The following is a 25985-nucleotide window of genomic DNA, read 5'->3' as shown; positions in this document are numbered from 1 at the left end:
CTCACGCATGTAAGTAGAAGTTCAAATGAATACAGAATACAGTACTTCACCCAGCAGGTTTGAAAGGAGGGGAAATATTTGCTGTTTTCTGCCATTTTTTTTTTGAGTCAGCTCAGGGAGAGCAAAGTTAGCTAACAAGGTTTGAGTTTTGCGGTCATAACCTGCTTCCTGCGCAGTCAGCTCTTGGCCGAACTAATCATAACTTTATAGACACTCTGACTGCTTCACAAAAAAGCTGTAAGATGTAACACATGAAGTTTGTAAAGAAAATCTCCTCGTGTTTCATTCCATCTGAATGAAATCTCATTCCAGCTTCCTCATCGCACACAGCTCATGCTCCTCATCCTCCTGAACGCTGCCATTCTTACTGGCACCTCTCCTGTATACAGATTATTTTTTTCTAGCAGTACCTCTGGGTGCTTGTATAGACACAAAGTAAGAGGCATGCCTCATGTCACACAGCTTACTGCTGGAAACAAGAAAAAAAAAAGACCTAAGGTGGAGGAAGAACAGATGCACCAGGAAAAAGGTTCTGCCTTTTTTGTCCTTGCCTTCTTAAAGCACATAAGTCACTCCTGGTCACTTCCTGATATGAATCTTCAAAGATAGACTGGAAGAGACTATGCATCTTGCCTCCCAGTTTATTAGCAAGGACATTAGGACAGAGCTGCTGGGTGGACCACAGTCTTGGAAATCAGCCTGTTTGCTTGTGAAAGTGCCTTATTACGGGTTTATGAGCCTGCCTTTTGGCGGGTTGTTGTCACTGTTTCTCCTTTAGTATGTATTTAGGCTAAAATTTTCAGAAATGACTAATGATTTTGTATACTTGAAACTCAAGTCAGCAGCTTTTTAAAGCCACAGAATCAATGTCAAAGCACTGAAAAATTGGTGGCTTTTTCAAAAGCCTTGGAAAGTCAGGCTTCAAGGTCTCTCAGGAAAGGTATGCAAAGGCATGCAAAACTGGTAGTGTTTCAGAACAGAGTAGCCTGTATCAATATCTAATCAGTTAGAGTTAACAGTTTTGAGATCTAGACCTCACACTAATTCAACCTGAGCACCCCAAAACTAGAAGCAAATAAAAAAATTTGAAAATAATATTGCACTGTTTGTAAGCGCTCACTTTTCCTCTCAGGACCATAAGGGTTCAAAGGTAAATTCTGAAGAGATGCTCAGTGGCTACGGTTAAACTGACTTGGGCTTCATGATGGTTGAAAACTATTCCATGTATAGAAGGTGGGAAGAATTTCAGTACACATGGAAGATACCCTTTTTCCACCTCTGGTCGTAACTGTCTCGTAGTGCCAAAGGTCCTGTTCTGTACATTGAACTAAAGGGTTTATTCAGTTTATCGCAAGTAGATACCCACAGCTGCTTTCAGCTTATACCTCCTCTAACTCATCCCAGCCTGCTCACTGACCTTCCCACTCTGCTGTCTTCTTCCCTTCTCTTCAGCATTTGGGCAAGCAGCCTGATTCCCGACTCATACTGTGTTCTGGCTAAAAACCCTGGTGCTAATGCACGTTTGTATTGCTGACGCCGCAGGCGAGCTAGGTCCTTTGATATCGATAGGGCTCTAGCGTAATGGTAGGAAAGATAAACTGGCATTAGTCAGGTTTTGAAATGCACTCCTTTAAGCTGTTCAGAAAAGCGCTGCTCCAGCTGAAATAACTAAGAGACTGGAGAAGGAGGAGGAAGGGTGATTTTGGTTTTCAGCATCAAGAGCAAAAAAAATTGTGGTTTTACTAAATTGGTGTAACTGCTTGTGCCAGAGCGGCATTGGCATCACAGGGTGGTTTCACTGGGGTGACTGCCTCAGCCCAGCCTGCCCACTCAGTTCCTGAGTCCATAAACTGTTCTTGCGCATCATCCAGACCCCTTGTTTCTAAACTGGAATTCAAGCTCTGCAATGACTGTATCTCCAAACGTGTGCACTGGCATTTGGCTGGATCAGAGTGAGGATGGTGGGAGTATGGGGCACAACGCATTTGGAATTGTGATGACGAAGAAGTGATAGCGTTGAGCCGTGTTGGGAATATTCCCTTCTCACGAGGCTTTGTTGAGGAAGTGGTCCTGACACAGCCCACCTCTTGGCGGCATCCACCCTCTCTCCCTCTGTGTTCCCACACCTCAGGGGTCAAAGGCTGGAAAGCAGAAAGCTTCTGATAAACAGCTGTATCTTACACAGGAACTTGAAATTTTGGGAAAAACTGAAGGAAACTTTTCTGTGAAATAATTCTGTAAGTCATGAAAGAACATTGAGAACAGCAGTTTTAGAGCTGTGATTTTTGATGGAATTCAATCCTTCTGAATGCTTTCTATAATTAATTTATACATCAAATGAAAAATTTATGGTAAGAAACTACTGCATTTCCTACATGCTCTGTACCAAGGTTAGTGTGGAATAGGGGATGACAAATCTTGTACGGCCATTAAGTGATACCACCGCTGAGAGCAGTAGCAGGGCAGTGGTATCGTAACTGGCAGGGGCTCCACTAAACCAAACATCCGTGGTTTTAAAGGTCAAGTCTGGTCTGGGACTAGCATGGGCGACACAGCTCTGTTTAGGTGTGGGTCTACCAGCAGCCTTGCTCATAGGGATAGTTGCTCATCTATGGTGTCAGGTTGCAGGCCAGGAGATGAGGCTGTGTTTGATAAGGGTCACCAGGGCACGGTTAGGGAATGGCATAAATTTGTATCAACAGACTTAAGCTTGAGGGCTGACATAGGAAGTATCGCTGAGCTATAGCTAAATGCTAGAGATAGGGCCTGGGTGAGCAGGACAGGAGCATTTATGGCTGAAATCAGAATACAGACCTTGATGAAGTTATTGGGTAAGAAGTGGCCTAATCTGCCAAAATAGATTTTGTCTTCAGGATTGCATGAGTGAGGATCCAAGAGCAAGGAATAATGTTCACGTTTGGGAGGCAAAGGCAAATTAGGCAGGACTGCAAGGCTGGGGCTTGTTACTTTCGATATTGGTCTAGTCAGTAGAGGCTTCAGAGGTCAGATTATGGCTGATGCAGGAAAGGGTCACTTGGCTTGGTTAGTTGTGTATCTGGAACTGTTCGCTGAACAAGGGCGAGAGCTAAGGTTCATGTGAGGGACAGGGAACTATTTTTCAGACTTGCAAATGCCAAAGGGGCAATGTGTATCTTGGATATGATTTTATGTTCATTTGGCAAGAATCACAGAAGCATATTTCAATTTACTGAAAATTGGGAAGCTCGGAAATTAATACTTGACTCATTCACTGCTTACATCTGTTAAACATGTAGGCACAACAGAGCAGATGAACTTTGTCTGAGCTTGATGTAACATTCTTCGATTGGGCCTCCATGAATGGAGCTTGCCAAAAAACAGACTTGGGGGAGGAAAACTGTCATACATATAATAGAGAAAGAAAATGACATAGGCTTCAAAGTACACTACAGCAAGAACATGGAAGTAATCTGGCTTGAAGTGAAACAGTCTTCCTTACCATCCTCGTGAAAGCCTATGACAGCTACTTAGGCAGTGAGGGGAGAAAATAATTGAAAGTTGAAATTAAAATAATTTTCACTAGTAATTTGCAGTAATATTTTTAGACCAGATATTCTATGAAATATGGTGGGATGATAGTGATCAGGCTTCTAAGGCTGACAACTATGACTTTTACCTGGAAGATATCTGTATAAGTGCTTTGAGGCTTTTAAAAGCTGTGTTAAATAATTTTTTTTTTTTCAGTTCTACTAGCCCTACCCTTCATTTTCATCCCCTCAAAACCAAAACAACTCCTTCTTGAGAAAGTTACTTATTTTCCATATTATGTGTCCCTCAATTTCTGGAATTGCAAATGTGTTTGTGTATCTGCATACCTTCAATTAATTTTCAAGAAAACTGTAAGGCTGAAACTAAGGATTCCCATCACCCAGCACAACCCATCAATAATGTTTTATGGAAGAATCGAGCGGTCTGTGCCTTTGCATAGATGTGCTATACTATAGTGAATTCCAAATGAAACTGCCATCAAAACAAGCAGAAAAATAGTTGAAATCTACAGAGTTAAAATTTAAGTATTTCTGGAAATATCATGAATGATTAGCAGAGTTTGGAGTATGATGTAACGAGCAGCACTAAGATGCTTTTTAGCCTCGTTATTCTAAGTTACTTTTATAAAGCCCTTGTATCTAGCAATTCATATTTTCACGATTCCTTTTTTTCCCAGTCTCATGTACTCCTTTTATTTTATCCTTTTGTGACTTCTAACTTCACCTTCTTTTATTTTACTCCACCATACGTTCTCAAAATATCACTGCATCTTCCATTAACATTGAAGCGTTTGTCCATCCTAAATCTTAGAACGGTTGTTAATGTTGCCCTCTTCTGGATCACTTTTTTTTTTTAACAGTATTTTGTTAAAGTTTTAACAAAAACTCATGTCGGGAAAAACAGAAAAATATTCATGTTGCTTTTATTTATTACCTGTAAATAGGAAAAAGAACCCATTTTGGATAGATCTCTAACTTGATTTTAATTTTCTTTTACTGACGTAATATAACAGTCTCCTTTATCTTCTGCTACGGTTTCAACCGTTGGCATTTCATACCTAACAGTTTATCGGAGCAAGACTTTTTCCATTCCTCCTTATCGCTGTGCTTCTCCTGGAATAACTCTCGCTGAAAGCAAAACCTCTGGTTTCGATTTAAGTCTAGAAAACAATATATTTGGCCACCTTGAGTAATGTGTTTCACAGGCTGACAGGCAAACAGTACCCTTGTATAGCGTCTCAGTATTTGCTTGTAATCGTCAGTGTTTATATAAGCATTTTACCCAGACAGATTTAAAAATGCAATAGAAACACAGCGTGTTCACCGGAAAGCAGTTTGTGACTATTGCTTTTGCAAATGGCAATCATTTTACCTTTCCCCTAGTATCTGAGGAAGTTCTTTCCTCTCCTTGCTTCCTGGCACCCCGTGCTTTCCCTTTCCACTCCAAAGTTTGCGTCTTCTTGGTTCAGGACTGCACGGGACTGCAGTCCTGGAAACTGGGGTACCAGTGGAGAAAAAAACCTGCTTGGCCTTGCGAGCAGCCGTGGATGAGGGACTGTGGCAGGGTGCTGGAGATCCGCTTTCGAAGCCCCTTACTCCAGCAGCACGGTGCGACTGCGCTTCAAATGAGGTGACCAAAGCATCCCGAGAGAGAAGCGGGATGCCCGCACGCACAGGGCAGTTTTGGGCAAGGAAGCGTCATCTGGAACGCGCGTGAGGGACAGGTCCGCCGGCAGAAACGAGCGCCCAAGCGCCCACGGCTGCCCCACAAAACTACGCCTGTGCCAGCGGAGCAGGATTTCGGAGCGGGAGCGTTTTCCGCCTGGAAAGCCCCGAAGGGGAGGCCGCGGGGCAGCGCTAACGGGCAGCGGGGTCTGCATGAACCGCGAGGCAAAGGCGGGCAGAGCAGCAAGGCCGGGAAATACTCAGGGACAGGGACCGGCCCGGGGCGGAGGCGGGCTGCGAAGGCCGCTCTCGGATGCTGCAGCCGGGCTTCGGCTCCTCGCGGCGGGATGGGCGCGGCCCCGCTGCTCCCCGCCGGCCGCCCTCGCTCAGGAGCCGGGTCCCGGCCTGGCCGCACCACCGCCCCGCCTCGCTGGCAGCGGGACCGCGGCGGGGAGGAGGCCGTCCCCGCCGCCGCTTCCTGCCGGGGCGCGGCACCTCCTCCCCGGCCGCTTCCGGGGCGGCCCTCGCGGTGCGGCGGCCGCGCCATGGCGGTGAAGCGCCGCGGTGTGCCCGCGGCCGGCCCGCCGGCGGCCAAGCGAGCCTGCCGGGAGGAGGAGGAGGAGTTCAACGGCGCCCGCTTCAAGGCGCTGCTGCGGGACCCCGCCACCGCCGGGAAGGGTGAGGGGCCAGGCCGGGCGGGGGGTGGCCGGCGGCCGGCGCGCCGGGTCGTGAGAAACGGCGCGCTCCGACGGCGGAGCAGGCGCTTGGAGTGGCTCTCCGGGGAGTCCGGAGACCTCTCCTGTCCCCAGAGCGACGTCGTGCCGACGATGGCGATGATGATGATGATGATGATGATGGTGATGATGATGATGATGATTGCTGTTACTGTGTACCGTGGGCACGTGCTGCTCCCGAGCGGAGCCGGCGCGCCCGGGCCCTGCGGGGCGGCTCGTAGCGCGTCCCGGGCGAGGCGTTGGCTCCGCGGGTGACACGCTCTCGCTGCAGGTCTGGAGACCTTCGTCTCCGTTGCTAAGGCGCTGCCGTCGCCTGAAATATATGATGTCGTGGAGGGATACGTGAAAATTTCCATGGAGTGCGCTGAAATATTCAAACTTCTGGACGGAGAAAGGAAGCCTGAAAGTGAAGTAAGTTGGCCGTGGGTGTTAGGGTTTAATGACTGGCAGCGTGCGTCCCGACAGGGAGAGGAACCACCGAATAAATGCTTTGCATTGTAAATAACTGATAATTTAGTGTGTTTGCTGTGGTGTTGTTTTTCTTTTTTTTTTTTTTTTCTGGAAGTCACAGTGGCAGAAGCATTGATCAAGTGGGAAATGTCCTTTTCAGGGCAAAGATGCTCCTGAATTTAATGATACTCACAACCAGTAGTCCTGCCAAAATCAAGCTGTTAAGGTTCTCTAAATGTTATCTAAAGGCCATTTATGAAATAAGGGTATCAACAGAAGCAGTTAAACAAACAACAACAACAAAAAAGTCCAGTGAAAGTAATTGGTTTTGGGTAGCTAGACATCTCCCTGATACGTCAGTATTTCTAGGAAGCCATTGATAAAGTTGACCTCATTTTTCTCATCTGAGCTGGTGGCAATTTTCCTCATGAGAGTATGATGGATGAACTAAAGAATTAAAAAACTCTCTTCACTGTGAACACTGAGGCTGCATTATGAACTTAAATCTGCTTCCAATGTAAAATTGGATAGTGTTCTTTTAACCTCCTCTTGTTGGCCTTTGCCTTAGATTATCATTTCTGTCTGTGTAATGGCGACCCGTGTCATGTTCAATGACATGTTTTTTTCAAGATCCTTTTACTAATAGGGGCTAATACTTGTAATGAATACAGTCCCAGCGCTGTGCAGACTCTGGATTCATCTAGAAGGAGTTAATTGCAAGACTGGAGCAGCTGGGATGGTTTTCTTCAGCATGTTTCATTGTGCACTTACTAGCAGTTGTCTCTTAAAGCATTGGTTCATTAGCCCTATAGGCCTTGGCCTCCAGCTTGAAAAGGGCCTTCAAGATCCATCAGCCTGTGCTGAGATTTGCACCGCAGTCAGTCGGTGTTTGCATCCCCAGAAGCAGCTGTTGTGCGGTACACAGATAAATAGTGCATATGCATGCATGTACGTATGACCCTTCTTTACATTCAGTTTATTTGTCTAGGATTGTACAGGCCTTCAGTCTGCATGTTGGCTTGGGCTTCCAGTGGAGGTTTTCCCTCCCTACTACTGAATTTCATGAGTTTAGCAACTGAATAATAAGAGGAGTCAGCTGACCTCCTGTGATTCTCTGGTCTTTCATATAGTATCTGTATAGGGGCTTCCTTGAAAATTTGCACTCTCAGAACTAGTCCTTTAGAAGAGGAAGCATTGATTTGGAAGAGAATTTGGAAGGTAACTTCGCCTTCAGATGTGGAAGCTTTCCTCTTGCGGTGGGGTTACTCTTTTTTTTTAATGTTGTTTGTTACTGGTTGCTCAGCTAATAATTTCAAGCCATACCTGATATTGGCAGATGTTAACATATTTCTGTATTTTACAGATGCTATTAATCTTTCAAGCTCTAGAGGCCATTTTACTGAGGACAGCCAGTGACCTCTCCCATTTTTCTGTTGTGGGAATGAACATAGTTAAAAAGTTGATTCATTCCTACATGAGATTGGTCTATGCTGCTTTGTATTCTGAAAATCACAGGTAAGTCTTCTCTGTACTGTTGCAGAGAATCTCTTGTCAGTTGCTCTGAATTGATCCTGAGGGGCTGTCTGGGTCTTGCACATGTGTACAGGACTTTGCAAAATTCAGCTTGACTTACTTCTAATAATCCACCTTTATTTAATGATACTGTTCCACATTTCATAAAATAAGTTCCACGTTTCATAAAATAAGTGTACGTGGAAGTCTTTGCAAGGTGAAAGCTGTGGTATAGGACACAGTCTAATGCTATATGATACTTTCCCAAGGCCGTAGTTTTCATTCATCGTGCCTATCCTAGTAAGCGGTAAAGCGGATGGTATCTTGAGTCCTGTTATTTTAATGCTGCTTGGTTTGTGAAGTGAAATGTACTGTAGGGAACAGGGAGGAACAAGCTTTCTTGTAGTTCACAGAGGCTAAGCAGTCTTATCTTGTGATGGCAAAAGGAGCTGCTGTTAAGTGTTTTATTTCCCTGAATTTTTTGTAGTGAGATTTCCATGTTTATAGTAGATCTTTTTATTTCAGACTGACTTTTCCTCTAACTTTTCCTATCTCTTAAATCTAAGGCCATTTAAACACTCCTGTGTTACCTAGTCCAGTCTAAACAACAATTTCTCATGCTCTGTGCACGGAGTGAGAGACATTCCAAGTGTCAGTGAAATTTTACTACAAACCTGGGAGGAAGAGGAAGGGAGAGAAAAAAACAGAGACTGCAGATGACTTGTCTAAGGCCAATGACTTGTCTTTCGGTCTTTGGACATGCCAGAATTAGAAAAGCCTTTTCTGCATGTGTTCATGGACACAACTATGCCTCCTGCACCATTCAGTTGTTCTTATTGCAATAAGCATTTTAACTGCACATAGAATCCCAAATACTAGTGGATAGGTATATTATAAAATAAATTTTGAAACTGTGCAAGATCTGCACTTTTTAAGCATATAAAGAGTATAACTTCTGGAGAAATCCTTCTACAACCTGCATAGAGCAGGCTGCAGATTTCTGATGGTATATGCTCTGCTTTTTCTGTGCTACCTCTTTGATGTGCAAAGGGATTTGATTGTGGTGGTATGTCTAGATGGGATCTCTGCTTTAATCATATGGCTTTCTTACAGATTGTCCATGAATGAAACATCATAGAAGGATTCCGAAACCGTTTATGGGTAGTAGCTCTTCAGATGATGGAAGTCTGCAGACTTGTACCCCATTACCCCATCGTGTTCCCATTGAAATAAATGGGAAAATTCCACGAATTTAGGAGTTCTTAATTTTTGGCACTTTCCTCCTTTTATGCTACTTTATAAAGTGAATATCCAGCCTCTCATTACAGCTTAATTTTTGGAAAGAATATAAATAGGCATTCCCTTTTCCCTTCTTCCCGCTCCTCTCCTTCCCAGTTCCCATTATCACTGCCTAAAATAATGGGTTTGGTTGTTTTAACTTCCCTTCTATTTTCTCAGGCAAATTTTCCCAGTGGTCAGAGAGCAGGAATCAAAAACTGAGTGTAGATCTTGGGATTTAGTTCATGACAAGACCAAGCTGCATACTTAAACCGAAGAAAACTTCTGTCACTCAGCTAAAACAAAAAATGCAGTCTTACTTTGGCCTGTGCTGTGTGTGTCATTAACTTCAGCATCAGCTGTAGCTCCTGTGGACCTGCTTGTGGCGTAAGCGTTTGTGGGGGCTCTGTCCAACAAATACACTTGTAGAAATAAACTGTTCACAAAGGTGACCAAGGTTGTTTGTGAAGAGTGGAATAACATTTGTGTTTGGCCTAAATCTCTATTGTAATTGTTGTTAAAATAATTGGTTACATACTCAACTAAAGCTCCCATCAGCTGCAGCAAGAGCTTTGTATGACCAGGGATATTTTCCTAGCAGTTGTCTTGGTTGCTTGTGTTGGGACTGACTTGGAATTGCTTCATGCCTGAAACTCCTGAAGGCTCGGGTGGATGTTGGAGGTGAAGTGGGATAATTTCTTTTACAGGAAAAAGGTCTTTCTTTAGGTTTTAATCTCTTGATTTGGTTGTTCGTATAACTGTCATCCTGGAAATAACCTGTAGGTTTTCCTCTGCATTTCGTTTTAGGATGAGCCGCATGTGCCTTACCCTGTTGTCAGCAATGGTGGCTCAGGGGCCAGATTCAGCAAGGGATGTGTATAGCCATTTTGATTTCAATAACAAGTTTCTGCCTGGATTATTGAAAAAAAGATGTAAGAAGGTAAATTAAGCTGCTGTATGCCATGAAATGCTACAATGTGGCTCTGTCGGTTTTCTTCTGCCAGTCATTTAAAACGAAGCTGTTGCCAAAGTCTCTTTGTTGTGTTTTTGCCTGCAAGAACTTACCTCTTCTTTCCTGTCCTGTGTCAAGCTGAAATGCTTCTTGATTGTTTCTAATTGGCAGCAAAATTGATCTATGGGGCAAGAGCTTCCCATCTATGTACATAGGAAATACCCAGGGAATGTTTCTGAGTATCTACAGGAGTGGGAGAGCAGGCCTGCTCCCTTGAGGTATAGCTTGCTTCATTTTCCATCCTGTGCTGGTCTTTCTCCTCTTACTAGGGTGCAGAGCTCCTCAGAATAACCTTGTTTTTACACTGCCTTGTAGAATTTACTGCAAAACATCAAAGTGTCTTGAGTGTTTCTAATAAGCTGTGGTGAAATATAAATGTATAGTTTCTATGGGCTACCCTTTTAATCTCTAAAATGGAGTGAAAGTGACGGTAAACTTCTGAAAACTTCAGTGATGTGTTTGAGAAGAGCTCAGTCTTATCCAACACAAGGGTTTTGGTTCGGTCCCACTGAAATAAATTGACTCTGGAGACTCTGCAGTTGTTTTAATGGAGAGAAGATATTTCCCAGTAGTAGTACAGTCAGAGTAATTGCATTTGAAAATATAACCAAGAGTTCTAAACAATCTTTTGGTGGAAATCCTTAAGGAGGATATGCGAGTGAGTAGAACAAGTTACTTATCTTTTTGCAAAAGGAACTTTATTTCTTGTTTCCCCTCTGTTTGCTAAAAATAATTAAGGTTGACCTGAACCACTGTTTTAGAACAAGATAGTTCTATGCCATTTTAAATATAAGTGTATAATAAATCCAATATTATTTTGAAAGCTGATAGGTTGTTTCTAGTTTTTAAAGGTGACTTGAAGAATGTATGTGTATGTTTGTGTTGGGTTTGTGCCATCTGTGGTGAGACTGTTTATGTATAAAGCAATCAAGTAGAAGGCAAAAAACCAAACACATACCTTTTTCCCTGAAACCACCTTTTCCAATTTTGGAATGTCTGATTTCATGGTTTTTGACCTTACTGCAGAAGTTGTCTTTAGGGCTACCTCCACCCCTTAAATGTAAACATTTGGATGTAGGTAATCTTTTGACCACAAGCTTATTAGATATGGAAGTAAGGTACAAGCAAAAAAAGTCTCCGAAACTAGATTGAAGGTCTTACTTTTCCTCAGCTTTCAGTGAAATTATTATGTCACAACTGGTTATCAGGGGTGAATTTTTAATACAAAAATATTGGGCCCAAAGCTTACAGCAAAATCTCATTTCTTTCTCTTTATTTCTTCTTTCAGAGCTTTCCTGAGTCACTTCTGCCTTATGTTTAGCCTAATCAGTATCTTCTTTCAGGCATTTTTACGTGCAACTTTGATTTGCATAGTAGGTTTCAAAAAATTAAAAATCGTGGAGGGACTCTTTATCAGGGTCTGTAGTGATAGGACAAGGGGTAACAGTTTTAAACTGAAAGAGGGGAGATTTAGATAAGATCTAAGGAACAAATTCTACACCATGAGGGTGGTGAGTCACTGGAACAGGTTGCCCAGAGAAGTTGTGGATGCCCCATCCCTGGAAGTGTTCAAGACCAGGTTGGATAGGGCTTTGAGCAACCTGATCTAGTGGAGGGTGTCCCTGCCCATGGCAGGGTGGTTGGAACTAGATGATCTTTAAGGTTCCTTACAACCCAAACCATTCTCTGATTCTATGTTCATATCCTATAATCCTTTTCCAGGCAACGCTTTCACTACTTCCACTGTGCCTGAATTTGTAGTTTTGTAACATACTAGCTCCTTTTCTAATTTTTTTTTTTTTTTAATCAGACGGTCTGAGTTGCACAACCCAGGTAGCTCCATGAGCAGCTGTGATAGCTGAGATTAGTGTGTAATGCGCTGCAGGCCAAAGCTGGCAACGAGCAGCAGGAGTCCCCAAGACTGGCACTGCTCTGGAAGCCTGTGCTGTATGAAATAGAAGCAGCACTACTGTCATTACTGTTCTTGAATATTTTTGTGAATTGACCGGTGTACCAAGTGGTGCAGAAGTGAAGGTGTACAGTGGTGTGTTTACAGGGTTTGGCATGAAACTTCGGTTCACATTTTCTTCTTTTTTTTTTCTATTTGTGGCCTATCTCTTATATTGAGAATTGAAAAATATGTGAACTAAGACACCTTTGTTTTTGATGTTAACTTTAACAGACTCTGATCTGCTTAATGCAGAAGTTTTTCAAATTAATATACTGTGGATGTATTGCATATAAATGTGTGTGTATGGCTATGTGCAACATGTTTACAGAAGTTGTTTAATTTACCTGTTGATAGTGCTTATAAGGATAAGCAACTGTTGCAGTATTAATTTTGCAGTTGTATACAATCTGTATGCTAACAGTGCCTTTTATCTTTTTTAGGGGAGAACTGATGTCCGTATGGCCTATATTCAGTTTGCTCTCTCCTTTTTAATTGCTGGTGACAATGCAATCTTGACACAGGTGCTGGAATTAAAAGGTATTTCACAGTTGCCTGTATTTTTTTTTAAAGGGAGAAGCTTTTATAGGTGATAATAAATATGAGCTAGTTCAAAACGTGAACCAGTTAAACAGCACTAATAAGATACAAAATACATATTTTTAATCTTATTACCTGAAAAACTTTAAACTTTGTCAGTATTCTAGTGAGTGCCTTTTCTGTTTGAGAGTAACGTTTGCCATCTGCAAAAACCTTGCAAAAATAGAAATCCCTTGGTGACACACGTAAAAAGGGTAAATGTAATATAGCTTTAAGGCTGTAGAGTCAATAAGTGGAAAAAAACTTCATGGCCTCTAGCCTTGCCCATAACAGAGTAGTAGTGGATATGTTGCATTAAGGTTTTTTTTTAAAAAGTGTTGAAGTCTATACGTACTTTAGTTTCCTTTCTATCCTTGTGCAAGACGACTGTTGTGTGCTCCATTAGCCTACTTTTTGTCAGTGATTCAGGAGACCAGCGTAAATGTCCAAATAATCCTTTGTGGAGGCATTATGTGGGAGTGTAGTCCAGGAGTATGTTACACCCATGTCTCTTTGAGAAGGGGAACAAACTGAACTGACAAAGAGGATCCAGAAAGTTGAGTCTTACAAACGCTTGATTAATACTTGGTCCCTTATGTGCTGAAGATAGCATAAAGCTTCTGTTGACTTTAATGATTTGAAATCTACTGCTGATGTTTCTCAAGTTGTGAATTGTGACCCTTGGTAAGGTTATGAAAGAATTCAGAAGGGATCTACAAATAGTCTAAAAAAAAAAAAAGTAGTCATTAGCTGGCAGCAATTCATTTCTTCTCCAGTGAGGGAGTGAGAACAGGCCATAATTATTTACTTCTGTTATTCACACTACTATGGGGGCTGCAGATTTCGTTTAATTGCTTGCAGTTGTTCAGTTCTTTCAGGACAAGGAATGGCAGGGCACACCTAGACCCAGTCAGCACAGCTGGCTTTCATTCCACTGTAAGATACTGAAGTTCTCTGTGAGCTGAAGTTCTCTAACTTTGGGTAACCTCCAAACATTTGAGAATCACTCAGTGAAACAATTGATAGTCCTTCAACGGAAAGGATAGGTGTTTCCTCAAGTTTAAATACTGCATAGCATGTTGGGGCCCAAAATATATTTGAAATTGACAGATGCTGTTACAGTAAGCGTTAATAACCAAGTTAGCAAATTAGCTAGTTACAATGAGAGTAGGTTTGGCAGCATTACTTGTTCAGCACTGTAGTTACAGACACATCATCCTTCTGAACTCTGATTGCACCCTTTTGGTTCATCCTTAAATATAACAGCAAGGTAATTAGTATGATATTAAATGTGTATGAGTTCCCTGAAGCATTTCAGTGTGAAAATAGCTTTCACATTTTCAGTTAACGTTTGAAATGTCTTCTTAGATTTCATTCCAGATATTCTTCGCTCTGAAATAAAGGAAGACAAAGTTTCTACTGTCAATCTTCTACTTTCCACTCTGAGAACTAAGGTATGATATGCCCTTGAAGCTGTGTTGTCTCTTGTTTTCTGTTTTCTTTGCTGCTGGAAACAGTTTTGCAGTAATTTCTCATAAAATGTACAGCTTTTTAAGGTGTTAGCACTGTGCTGCTTTTGCTGAAAGTTCATTAGTGTGTCCATTACTGATAATATTTGTTGGAGGTTGATAGCTTGGCTATATTACTGTTTCAGGGCGAAAGCTTGTTATGCTTTTCCAATACCTTCTTTTAAAGAAAGTCATTGCAGTTGTTTGTACTTGGATGCCAATTTCAGCTCATCTTTAGTGTGTGGTGTCCAACAGATTCTGATTCTCTCATGGGTTGTGATTGCATCAGTGCCAAACCTGAAGGTCAAAAGAACTGAAGTCTTTTTGGTGACAGTAAGATTTGTCCTTCCATTAATGTGTCTCATGCTGAAACGGGGAGGTCAGCTAGATTTGAGTAGCTTTGTTAGCTCTAAGCTAGGTGATGACATACAGTCTTCTTTCCAGGAGAAAAAGGATTTTGTGTGGTTTTCATATGGGGACTGTGATGTGAAATGGGTTTCTAGGAGCCTTCTGGTTGCAGTTGAAGGATATGTGGTACCATTCCCCAGCCGGTCTTGGCAGGGCTCTGTTGACGCCACATCCTGTGGTCCTGGTTAGCTGGGCTTTGGACTTGCTTACTGTTAGGATGGCAGGGTTTCTGCTGCAGGAGGTAAGTTTGGTATTTCTTGGTGGGGTAGAGGAAAAGGCAAGTCTTATCATAAAATTGTCCTCCCAAGATCAGAGAAGTTTTTGTGAAAAAGAAAGGGTGCATTCCACCTGGTATCAGAAAGTACTGTCGGAGAGGTAAGTCTGCTCCCCTTTGAAGTTACTTTTTCTGATTCTTTCGTATTAGACAGAAATAACCTCGTGATATAGCGGGGTTGAGATAGAAAACTTGAAAGCAAGAATTGCTGAAAGGTGTGAGAGTTGGTTTAGTGTCGACTGCCTTTCCAGTGCTCTGTTGTTCCTTAGCTTCTGAGCATGCTGTGCCTCTCACTGTGAGGCACCAGCTTGTTGCTGCTGTGGCTACAGCAACGGCACCAGAGATTTATTTTATTTCTATAAAAATGTTTTAAAAGATAAACCGTAGATACTGGTTTTAGTTCCGGTATCTACGATTTTTGAATCTCTGTTTTGAATTACTGAAGCAATGTTGCACAAACTGTTCTATGACCAATTGAGAGAATGAAGAAAAAAGTTTCAAATTTAGAGTGTAACCGTAAGAGCCTGCCTCAGACTCAAACTTTTAACAACTCACAATTTAAAGCCAAAAATATTATTTCGTTTTTCTGTTGTAATAACCTTAAAAGATGAAAAAGGCTAGCATTTAAATATAAAATAAACCTTGAAACTTTGTTTTCTGTATGAAGCTTCTCCCATATGGCAATCATACATCATGTACTGTTATGTTACTGATGAAACCTAACACAGTGTATGACTCATTCAGTTTAGCAAGGAAAACGAGAATTAAAACAATGCAGACAGGAAAACACAGTAGGAGAACTTCTGAGAACTTCCTCCACTGTGTTTTGCCTTCATTCAAACTTTATTTGTAGCAGGTTCTGCCATCTCTACCAGCAGGTTTCCATGATCCCAGTCTGTGGCTGTGCTACTATACATATATTCTGTGCTCTTTAGTTGAACTTGAAAGTCTATCCCGTCCAGCATATGCAGTGTTTGCAGAAGTTGGTGTAGAGTCCTATGGCTTCAGCCATATCCAGATGGGAGCAGGAGTGTGTCAAATACATGTTAACAGAACAGGCAGAACCTTTTGTCTGCTGTAGTGAGGAGAGCGAGCTGTGTATGTACTAGAAGAATGAAGTGTGTCGCTAATTTGCTGCTATTTTGTGGTAAATTGCAATAAATAGAAGAGTTGTTTGTTTGTTTGTTTTCTCGTTGTTTTCAGGTGGTTCAAAACAAAAATATCACCAAAACGCAGAAGGTGCGGTTTTTTACTTCAGAAATGTTGATTCACATTGCTTCACTTTACCGGTGGAATGGGATTACTGATGTCAGCCCTGGGGATTTAAAGGTCTGGTAACTTATTTCTTTGTAACTCCTTGCCCTGCCTCCCCCTCACCTTCCCCCACTGCCTTGCAGCTCACAGGTTTTGAGATACTCTAACCTTGATGAGCTCAAAAAGGGGGATCTGCTGAGGCTACTTAAAAAGAAACTCTGACTCTCTGCTGCTTCTCAGGGCTTTGTTTCCTCTCCCTGATTGCCTGAACAGCAGTGCAGATCTGTTAACCAGCGAGAAATGGTTCTTTCGGGTGCAAGTACTGTATTCCATTTCCTGGACACGTGTGTCTCTATAGGAGAGTACAGCAATGTTCTTACCACATGCCTCGTTCCCATCCTATACGCTGATTTGATATGAAAGCTAAACTCCCAAGATGGTTGCCAGCTTTTTGAGCTTACATTGTTTGAGAGGTTGGCAGGGTTTCTGAGGGTTGAGCTGTTACTGATTCTACTGGTCCATGAAATCCCATTCCTAAAGTCATAGATGACGGAAGCATCAGGGCTGCAGCTGGCGCGTGTGTGTTAGTACTGCAGATGTTTTGTCATCTTCTCATCAATAGTTTACAATTTTGCTTTTTAATTTTTCTGAATCATGTAATCTCTTTTTTCCCCCTCTCACTGTGGGAGTATCTGAGGCATGGCTGTAAGCCCAATGCAAAGCAGTAGAAAGACTTCTGTGCTTCCACTGGGTTTGGCTGCAGACTTTTCACCTTATGTTGATTAACAGTTGATCTTTAGAAGCCTGACTTTTCTTCTTCAAACTGCCTTCTTATACTTCCTCTACTGGATGTTTATACCTGTGCCATTCTCATCCTGATACATAGTAAACACATTTTGGAGGAGATCTGTTTCTGCTTGGAGCTATGTAGGTTTCTGCTTGGAGTTATGCAAATCTATGACTCTATCCATAAACATACATTTCAGTTTTGAGTAATTTTAAATTCTTACAATTCCATGCAGTCCTTGTGAGTCATATGATTTGTGATTCCTCAAGCCCAATTGTCAATAGGTCATTCGTAGGGATCTTGAGTTGTGCAAGATGTAAAAGGTTAATGGAATCTGAGTTCTTTTGCTTGACATGGATATTTGGTCACTTCTTCCATTTTTTGCATGGTGACTGTAGTGGCATTGATGCCCCACCTTTCCCTGAAGTGTTAGTGTACTCAGTGTGTTCTCAGCTATCCATCTTTCTTGCCCCATGTTAAAGTTTTTCCATCTTCTGCCAAATTGTCCCCCAAAATATAGATGGGCTTGTTTCATATGCTTTATGCTGAAGGCTTCAGTGATTTTTTTTTTTTGTCTTTCTGAACTTCCTCATAGTGGACCCGTCCTGTATGATTGAAGGTTGGTTATTTCAGATTAAATTAGATCCTTGACTTCAAAGTCCCAGGATAGCCTTGCCCAGTTTATTTAAGTTCTATATCACTACTTTTCTTCAGCTTGATTTTTCTCCCTCTTTTCCTGTCTGTTGTCTTAGCAAATGCACTGTCAGTAACGCCCTGCAAATGGTATGTAGGTACCTAAATTTGGGAAGTTGCTTTCCTTGAAACAGAAGGTATTGTAATATTTACTGTGTTTAATACAGAAACTGAAACTTCTCTTGTTAATTTGAACAAAAGTCAAACTTTCTTTTAGTGTTTCTGTAAAAGGAACTTTATAAAATCTGAACTGAAACTGATGTGAGATTTTCTTCTGTGATACCAAAAATCATATGCCTTTTTACTTCTTGATTTTTATAGGTGACTCAAGGTTCTGAAGAGGTAGGGAAGATGATGGTACGGGAACTGGTTCATAATTTCTTAATGGACCTCTGCTGCTCTCTGAAGCATGGCATAACTTTCTATGATCCAAGTCTTGGAACTTCTGGCAAGTAAGTCATCGGACAGTTGAGATGGTATGTGAACTTTGTGTTAGGAACAAGAGAGACCTCACCAGTTACCTTGTCTGCCCTTCTAGGCCTTTCCCAGTAACTTCACTGAATTCCGCTTCCATCTCTTTCTTCCGTAGCAGATGAAAAAAATACGTTGGGTATTTTGTTGGTTTTGTTTTTAACTTCCCAAGATCAAACTATTGGATCTCCTTATACCTTAGCATACTAGCATAGAGAGCGTTCTGCCCTATTCATAGAGGCTTAGGCTGTGGTCCTGTTTCTTTGAGACATCTCCTTGTATAACTAGATAAAAAGTCCCTTGTTGTAAGGTATGGTTTTGGACCATAGGTTTTTTTGATGTGACAATAAAGCCTCAAAGCTGCAGTGTTAACCAGGTGGTGGTAAAATACCTAGTCCAGTTTACATTTTGTAGGACCAGACGTGGTTTATCCCAGATTTTGGCAAAATGCTGACATTGATTTCACTAGTGCCAAGAATTTGGCCTGCAGCACCTAATCGGGAAGCACCTGTTTGCTCTACTGTCTTCGTCTGCTAACTAGTTAAAATGTGTGCACCAAGATTATGACTGACAGAGAAAATAATTGAGACTCTTGTAATTCCATGGAGGGCTTCTCAGGGTGGGTTTATGCTTCATCACATTAGCCGGGCAAAGAAGGTACTAGACTGTAGTAGCAGATACTAGTACTGAGTGGTGCTAGAGCATGTTGTTTCTTGCTTTGAGCAACATTTTAACTAGTATTCATCTGGTATCATATTCTCACTTTGTTTAGGGATATGTAGAAGGAAAAAAAGGGATTGAAAGATGACAGAAAATACTTTCAAGTTTAGTATTAAGTTTTAATTCTACACTTTTAGCTTTGTGAAGTTTGGTTAGAATATTTCTGAAACATTGTGGTTTTAGTTATTTCTGTTTTTCATGCAGAAAACATCAAGGTAAACTCAGTTCTTACTTTTCTGAGTATAAACTCAGAAATTATGCCAGCAGTGTGAGGGGTCTTGCCTTGAATTTACCCCAGCAACAGTTAGGGGAGTTGCAGAGTTAGCATCATATGTAAAGTATGGAAATAAGAATTTAAACTATTTTTTTTGTCTTCGATAGGGGAGGAAATGTGGTGCTTCTGCGCTTTCTGCTTGGTTTAAAAACTGCAACAGAAGATGAAATGGTTGCTGATCTTTTGGTGAATGTTCTTAAAGTATGCCCAGATTTATTGAATAGATACTTTAAGGAGACTCAGTATTCCTTTGTTCCTAGACTGAAGTCTGCTTGGATGGACAATATGAAGTTACTCAAAAAGGTAAAAGTATGAGTGGTGCACACTACCTCCCCACAGAAGTGTGCAGTCCCAATAATTTTTTTTTTTCCTCCAAATATTGAAGTAGTTTTTGTTAAGCAGTAGTGCAGAATTACACAAAATCGTAATAGGAAAGATAGTAAAGTCAAACATTCCTGACCTATGGAAAAGTGTCCAAGCCAAGGAACTTGGTAATAGATTGGTAAGCCTGCCTTTGATTGGCTTTATTACAGATAGATATTGTAATGCCATTCCTTTGTAAAATTTGTTACAATTTGGGTACTGTGCAGTACAGAGCCCGGCCAGCCTGCTATGTGGCCATGTTAGGAATAAACTAACTCTGAATTCATGAATTTAGCTGAGATCTTCCTAGTGACAAGGAACAATATTTCAGTGATTTCAAAGGAACAAAGTTGAGGATCAGGGAGGGTTTTTTTTTTGTGTTGTTTTGTTTCAGAAGCAGCTGTTCTGTATCAGAGGAAACTCGCATGTCTAAAGATGTATTGTGTTCACAGCTGTAAATGCACAGTGCTTTAGAGTTTATTAAAATCACTAGAAGTCACACAGGCACAGTATTTCATAAGTAATGATTTTAAAAACAAAACAGTCCAGCAGTGGGGAAGTTAGGTGACTGAAGTTTAAGTGAGCTAAACAGGAAGGACTTAATGGTTCTGAAATACGACCATCAGTTACTATGGGTATGATAGGAAAGAAGCAGCAGGATGCTGTTAAATGTCGAGGATGGTAAATAGAGGGGGGGGGAAGTGGCATCCTGTTTTCTATGGGTGCTGAGGAAGATGAGCCATGGCTCAGAGCCATAGCTGCTTTAAAAAGTGCAGGCATAGAGTGAGCTGGAAGGTCGTGTGGTAAAAAGCCACGCTGAGAGCAGGAGGCTGTATAAACATTTAACTAAACTGAGAAAGAAGGAATTGGCATAAGAAACTGGGAAACATCACGTTGATGATGCTTTTTTTTGAGCTGCAGCAACATAGAAGCTCAGCTAGAAAAACCTTTGTCTGTTCTGAGTGTTGCTGTGCCTCTTTGGTTAGCTTAAAATGGTCAAATAGGATCTGTAGTCTGTTGAAAAGGGGTGCCTTTAGCAAGAGTGCAGGTCACATATAGATGTTCCATTTAGTTGAAGTCTTGGGGATGCTGTGTCAATTTTTATGCAGAAATGCTACACTTAGTGCTGTCATTACTTTTCACAAGTCAAAACCCTTCTATAGAATGCTCCCCAGAAGAAGCTGTTCTCTCCAGGGCCATATCAGTGTTGATGAAGTTGTTATTTTTATTTCAGATCTATGAGGCTCAACCGGAGATCTCCAATTCTTTTAAGACTTCAGAGTTTATTCCTCTTCCCAGGTTGCTTTCTATGGTGATGGTAACAACAGTCCCTGCAGTGTGCAACAAAATAATGTTCACCCAAGGACTAAATGTAAGAGCAGTCTGTAGTATTTCAGTGAATTTTTCTGTCCGAGTTAATACTGTTTGATTTAGGTATGTGATCATCCAAGAAGTTTCTTGAGGTGATTAATTACATACGTTTTGTGTTGTCTGTCCCAGCATAAGTCTGGCTTGGGGAAGTGCTGGAAAATGAATTAAAACCCATTGATACTGCTTCCAAGAGCCATTCACAAGCACCAATTCTGCCAGTTCCCACTAGTGATTTAAGCTGGGAGTCTGAAAACCTACAGGTTCTTTCCTGCAAGTCAAGGTTAAGGAAATAATTAATTCATTAACATATATTAAGAGTACAGTCTATGTGCAAAGCGTAAGAGGAACCACTGAAATGTCATTAATTCAACTTCCTTCTTTTAGTTACCCAGCACAGTAGTGAAGCACAGCATACTGTCACTTGTATCAATGGTTCTGAGAAGAGCCTTGAAGAATATTGATTACTGTTTGAATGAAGAAACTTGGCAAAAGTCAGAAGTCTTCACACTGTCAATGATGCAGGAATTTGTACAGCTGTACAGAGAAGCCATCAGCAAGGTACAAAGTATAAAACGAGAATTGGAGTCTAACACGAGTAATTTTGCAGCAGATAACTACTCCTCTGCACTTTCTCCCCAAGTGGTTGCGGCATTGGAGCCAGGAGATAGTATCTTTGGGCAGGGGGAGGGGAATGCTGTGGATTGAAAGGTGTTAATAGCTGGTGTGGTAGTAGACTACATTTTCTAATGCAGCTGGATGATGGAAATGCAAATAAGATTTTGTTGTGAGACAAATTTTTAACATTGACAGCTCTTGCACTGCAAACAAATTCCAAGAGCAGTCTTGGAAGCGAATTCTGCTCTGAATTCTGATTCAAGTAAATTGTAGCCAGCAGAGCTCACTCAGAGTTAGAAGTTACTAGACAAGATCACACTTGAGTTGAAAATATACAATGAAGATGAAGAGCCAGACATAAGTATTTCACAGGAAACTTCTTCAAGAGAATGTTCTTTCCAGTATTTATGTTCTGCAGATTTGAAAGTAGACTGCTTGATTTCAGATCTTTTTCATGTTGTGTTCAAGGTCAGTTACAACCTTTGTGAAGAGCAGCAAATCCTCATGTTGGTTGGTTGTGAATATTTTTATCACAGTATCTTTGTCTCATGCAGGAGAGCTATTTCAATTTCCTGATTTTGCTTTTAGCTTTTACCAGACATGAACAATATAGTGGCTGTCTGGCAGTCCCTTCTGAAGCAAGGGAGAGAACACCGCAGTGGCCAAGACGAGAAGAGGGAAAGTGATACCTCCACTGTGAAGGCAACGACTGAGGCAGCAGAAGTTGCTGAACAGCATGGTAGGCAAAGCAGGTGGAGTTACCTCTTCTTACGTGTGTGTGAATGGGTGTTGTGAAATCCTTATCCCATGTAAGGTTGTTAACTTGAGCAGAGTCCAGATGCCAGTTGTGCATTTACTGTTCATCTTTGCTTTGTTCAGTTCTTTGGGCAGTTTTATTCTGACAAGTGTCAAAATTGCCTAAGAACACATTTTGACAAAAAGGCTGCCATTGCTACTGGAAGGTTAAACAGTTTGTCTTTCTGCTGTCATGGAATCACATAAGAATTGAGCTTGGAGGAGACCTCTGGAGGTCATCTGGTCCAACTCCCCTGCCTGAACCTGATTGCCCAGGACCATGTTCAGACAGCTTTTGTTTATCTCCAAGGATGGAGACTCCAACAACCTCTCTGGACAACCTGTGGCAGTGCTCGGTCACCCTCACAGTGAAAAATTGTTTACTCATGTTCAGAGGGAACCTCCTGTGTTCCAGTCTGCCCATCGCCACTGGGCCTGTCACTGGGCACCACTGAAAAGAGCCTGGCTCTGTTGTCTTTGCATCCTCCCTTCAGGTATTTGTATACATTGATGAGATCCCCCTGAGCCTTTTCTTCTCCACACTGAACAGTCCCAGCCCTCCCAGCTTTCCCCATAGGAGAGATGTTCCAGTCCCTTCATCATCTTGATGGCCCTTTGTTAGACTTTCTGCAGCGTGTCCATGTCTCTCTTGTGCTGGGGAGCCCAGAACTGGGCACAGTGCTCCAGGTGTGGCCTTACCAGTGCTGAGTAGAGGGGAAGGATCACCTCCCTTGAATTGCTGGCAATGCTTTGCCTAATGCAGCCCAGGATACTGCTAGCCTTCTCTGGGGCAAGGGCACATTGCTGGCTCATGTTCAGCCCAGTGTCCACCAGGACTCCCAGGTCCTTTTCTGCCAAGCTGCTTTCCACTTGAGTCACCCCAGCATGTACTGATGAATGAGGTTGTTCCTTCTGAGGTGCAGGGGTCCGCAATTCCTCTTGTTCAAGTTAACCCTCCTGTCCTTGTCCTTGACCTTCCTGTTCTAGTAAGAGTATTTTGCAGCCACACAATAAAACAGGCAGGGAAACTGATATGCCTGAAAAATAATTTTTTGAGGGATTTTTGTTTGGCGAAGTTATTTACTATGAGATCTTTTTTTTTTGAAGCAGTGGTGTTGCTGTAGCATGGGAGCAGAAACATGCAAGTGTTGGAAGAGGGAGAGGGGGTTGGAGTGCAGGCTTCAGTTTTCCTCTCTCAAAACCAGTGTCCCTCCTGGAAGTTTTGGTACTCTCTAGCTTGCCTAGCAGCCTACAATGTTTTACTTACAGACTGAAGATAAATCTGCAGCCAGTTTCATGTCCTTCACAGGGCATATTCTACAGTGATACTTCCTGGCGCAGAGAGTTTTTCAGTGTATGTCCTTCCATGTGTGGCTTTGGGCAGCAAAATAGTTGTCACTGCTGACACTCCAAGGCTCTGTATTGGTAGAGTGCCTGCTGAAACCAGTGGAGCAGCTAATCTCTAAAGTACTGTAGCTGTAGTTTCTCTGCTTGATAGGGTGATAATACTGTATCACTTAACTCTCAGCTCACCTTTTATAGCTTTATTTGCACTGTGGCCACTAGAGAATTCTCTTTTAATGGGAATTGAGGCTCAGGCAAAGAAAGGCGTTTGTGCGTGGCATCCACCCAGTTCTTCCAAGCTCCCTGAGTGAGACCCAGTTAACAGGAAAAAAGTAGGTGTTAAAAAAAGTTTTGTCTGCCCTTCATTTATTTTGCTTCCTTTCATTAGTGACTGGATAACAAGTAGCTTTTATGCATCCTCATGTTATAAACTAAAAGAATATTTGGCTGCTGAGATAGCTTTTCCTAAGAAGTAAACAGCTGCCTTAACTGGGGTTGGTTTTTCATACAGATAATCGTTGTCTTCCTCTTGCCAAGAGGTCACGTTGAGAAAGTATTATTTTGAAAGAGGGAAGGGAAAGAAAGAAACTTTTAACTGAAGTAATAAATTATTAACGAATTAGTTTACTATCTCCTTCACTTCCCCAGTCAAACTTACCTGGCATTAGGTAAAAATAGCGTCCCTGGAAACCAGCACCATGACCATATCCTTTCTTTCACTTTTTTCTGTTGTTCAACCTTAACAGCAGTGGGAGTGATTGGATTCTTATAGTGAGTGTTAAAATGTTGACGTTGTCTTTTATATGTGTAAACACTTTTGAATCGAATTAGAAATGGCAGCTACCAATTTAAACACTGAAGCAGCTGATTTAGTTTTAAAAGTATTCACACAGGAATGCTGGAGAAGGAAACTGGAGTTTCCATGTTTTTTTTCCTGTTTCTTCTTGTTAGTGAGGAAGATAACTGATCATTTCATGGGCAAGTCTATTGGAAATATAGTTAGTAATTCTCATGTTGGATAATGCAGGTGCTACTCTTGGTATGAAGGAATGAGAAACTGATTGTGTAAACACTTTGTTTAGGTTCAGATGATGCTGAGACACTGTTTCTGAAAGCTGCACTGCTTCAGGTCATATGCCTTTATCAGAAGGTTGTGCCCCACTTGGTAGCACGGAGCAACTTCGATTTTAGCAAGCTGCTAAAAGGTACGTGATGGATATTTCTATTACCTTCATTGCTTTCTCTGGCTATTTACAAAGTCCATGGCAGAAGGAAATGTTTGCTCTTTGGTGTAGATAGAGAAAGAGATGTTTTATAAAAGGAACCTGTTTCAGTTTCTTCATTGTGTTGGCATTTATTGTTGCTATTTCTGCAGTGCTCTGGCACTCTGCCCTCTTAAATTCCATAGCTGCTCTGCTACACTCAGTTGTTATAAGTGGTAGGTTGTGCTACAGTCTTCCTCTTTGTGTCATATTCTTGCGAATATTTGGTCTTTAAGAGGTTTTAATTCTAATTTCTGAGGAAGACTTAAGTCCAACTCTTCATGAGATTTGAGTGTGTAATTTTCCTAGACTCATGTCAGCTATCCAACGTAACTAAGTAATTTTCAAACTCTTATTAACTGCAGTGATACAGAATTTCTTTTTAACAGGCTAGTTCACAGAAAGCTTGAGATAGAGGAGAAGCATGTACTAATTCACTGGTCTCCTCTGGAAAATCTTTTGACATTCAAGTATTTTTTCCATTTGCTGTGTTTTGAATTATTTTGTCATAGTTTGGCAGTTTGTGGGGAGAGAAACAGTATTCTGTATGATGTTATCTCCTGTGGAAAATCTATATGAGGAAGCACTTTAGCAATATAGTTGTATTTTTGTCTCTGATGTCATGTTCATGGAGGATATTCCTCTTCATACAGCAGAAGTAAACAGAGACGTTCTGTACCTGCTTAAAGCAGCAAGGATGTTGAGCCACGAGTTATGGGCTGTGGACAAGATCCTCCAATACTGCTTGTGGTACAGTAAATACAGCCATTTAAAACTGAGACTGGAGGAGACAGCAAAATGTTGTTTGGGCATCATTGCTCTCTGTGGGCCACCAGAGCTTGCAGGCCGCCAAACTAGAGCAACTATCTGTGTTTTAGGCAGGTCTGGGATGTGTAAGGAAGGGAGTTACGTAAATGCCTTAATTAAAGTCTGTCGGGAAAAAGGGGCTTTAAACAAAAACCCCTTCTAAATCGACTATCTCATGCGTGAGGTTTTTCCTCTCTCTGTCAAAGCATATTTAATTGGTTTGTAGACTTGGTGACTCACCGAATCACATACCCTGTTTATCCCATTATTTCTCGCATTGGTCTGCTTTCTTCAAAATGGACAAAAGGCAGGACACCTTTTTGTGAGGCAGAAA

At 41.7% G+C, this 25985-nt stretch overlaps 1 protein-coding gene across 1 annotated transcript in view; it reads left to right on the top strand.

Moving 5' to 3' along the window:
- Positions 1–5737: 5737 nt before the first annotated feature.
- URB1 (URB1 ribosome biogenesis factor) overlaps positions 5738–25985 on the top strand; it is a 60764-nt gene continuing 40516 nt past the window's right edge. Inside the window, exons 1-13 of the mRNA XM_086617684.1 lie at positions 5738–5870; positions 6198–6337; positions 7740–7891; positions 9974–10106; positions 12570–12666; positions 14074–14159; positions 16099–16224; positions 17951–18081; positions 19202–19397; positions 20692–20829; positions 21213–21386; positions 22032–22182; positions 24665–24787. Coding sequence (XP_086473810.1) covers positions 5738–5870; positions 6198–6337; positions 7740–7891; positions 9974–10106; positions 12570–12666; positions 14074–14159; positions 16099–16224; positions 17951–18081; positions 19202–19397; positions 20692–20829; positions 21213–21386; positions 22032–22182; positions 24665–24787 — 1780 coding nt within the window. The remainder of the gene's footprint in view (positions 5871–6197; positions 6338–7739; positions 7892–9973; positions 10107–12569; positions 12667–14073; positions 14160–16098; positions 16225–17950; positions 18082–19201; positions 19398–20691; positions 20830–21212; positions 21387–22031; positions 22183–24664; positions 24788–25985) is intronic.

The sequence above is a fragment of the Tauraco erythrolophus genome, chromosome 1, assembly GCF_009769465.1.
Source record: "Tauraco erythrolophus isolate bTauEry1 chromosome 1, bTauEry1.pri, whole genome shotgun sequence".
Taxonomy (NCBI): Eukaryota; Metazoa; Chordata; class Aves; order Musophagiformes; family Musophagidae; genus Tauraco; species Tauraco erythrolophus.
The sequence above is the reverse complement of the archived record's forward strand: the minus strand, read 5'-3'. Positions and strand labels throughout refer to the sequence as shown.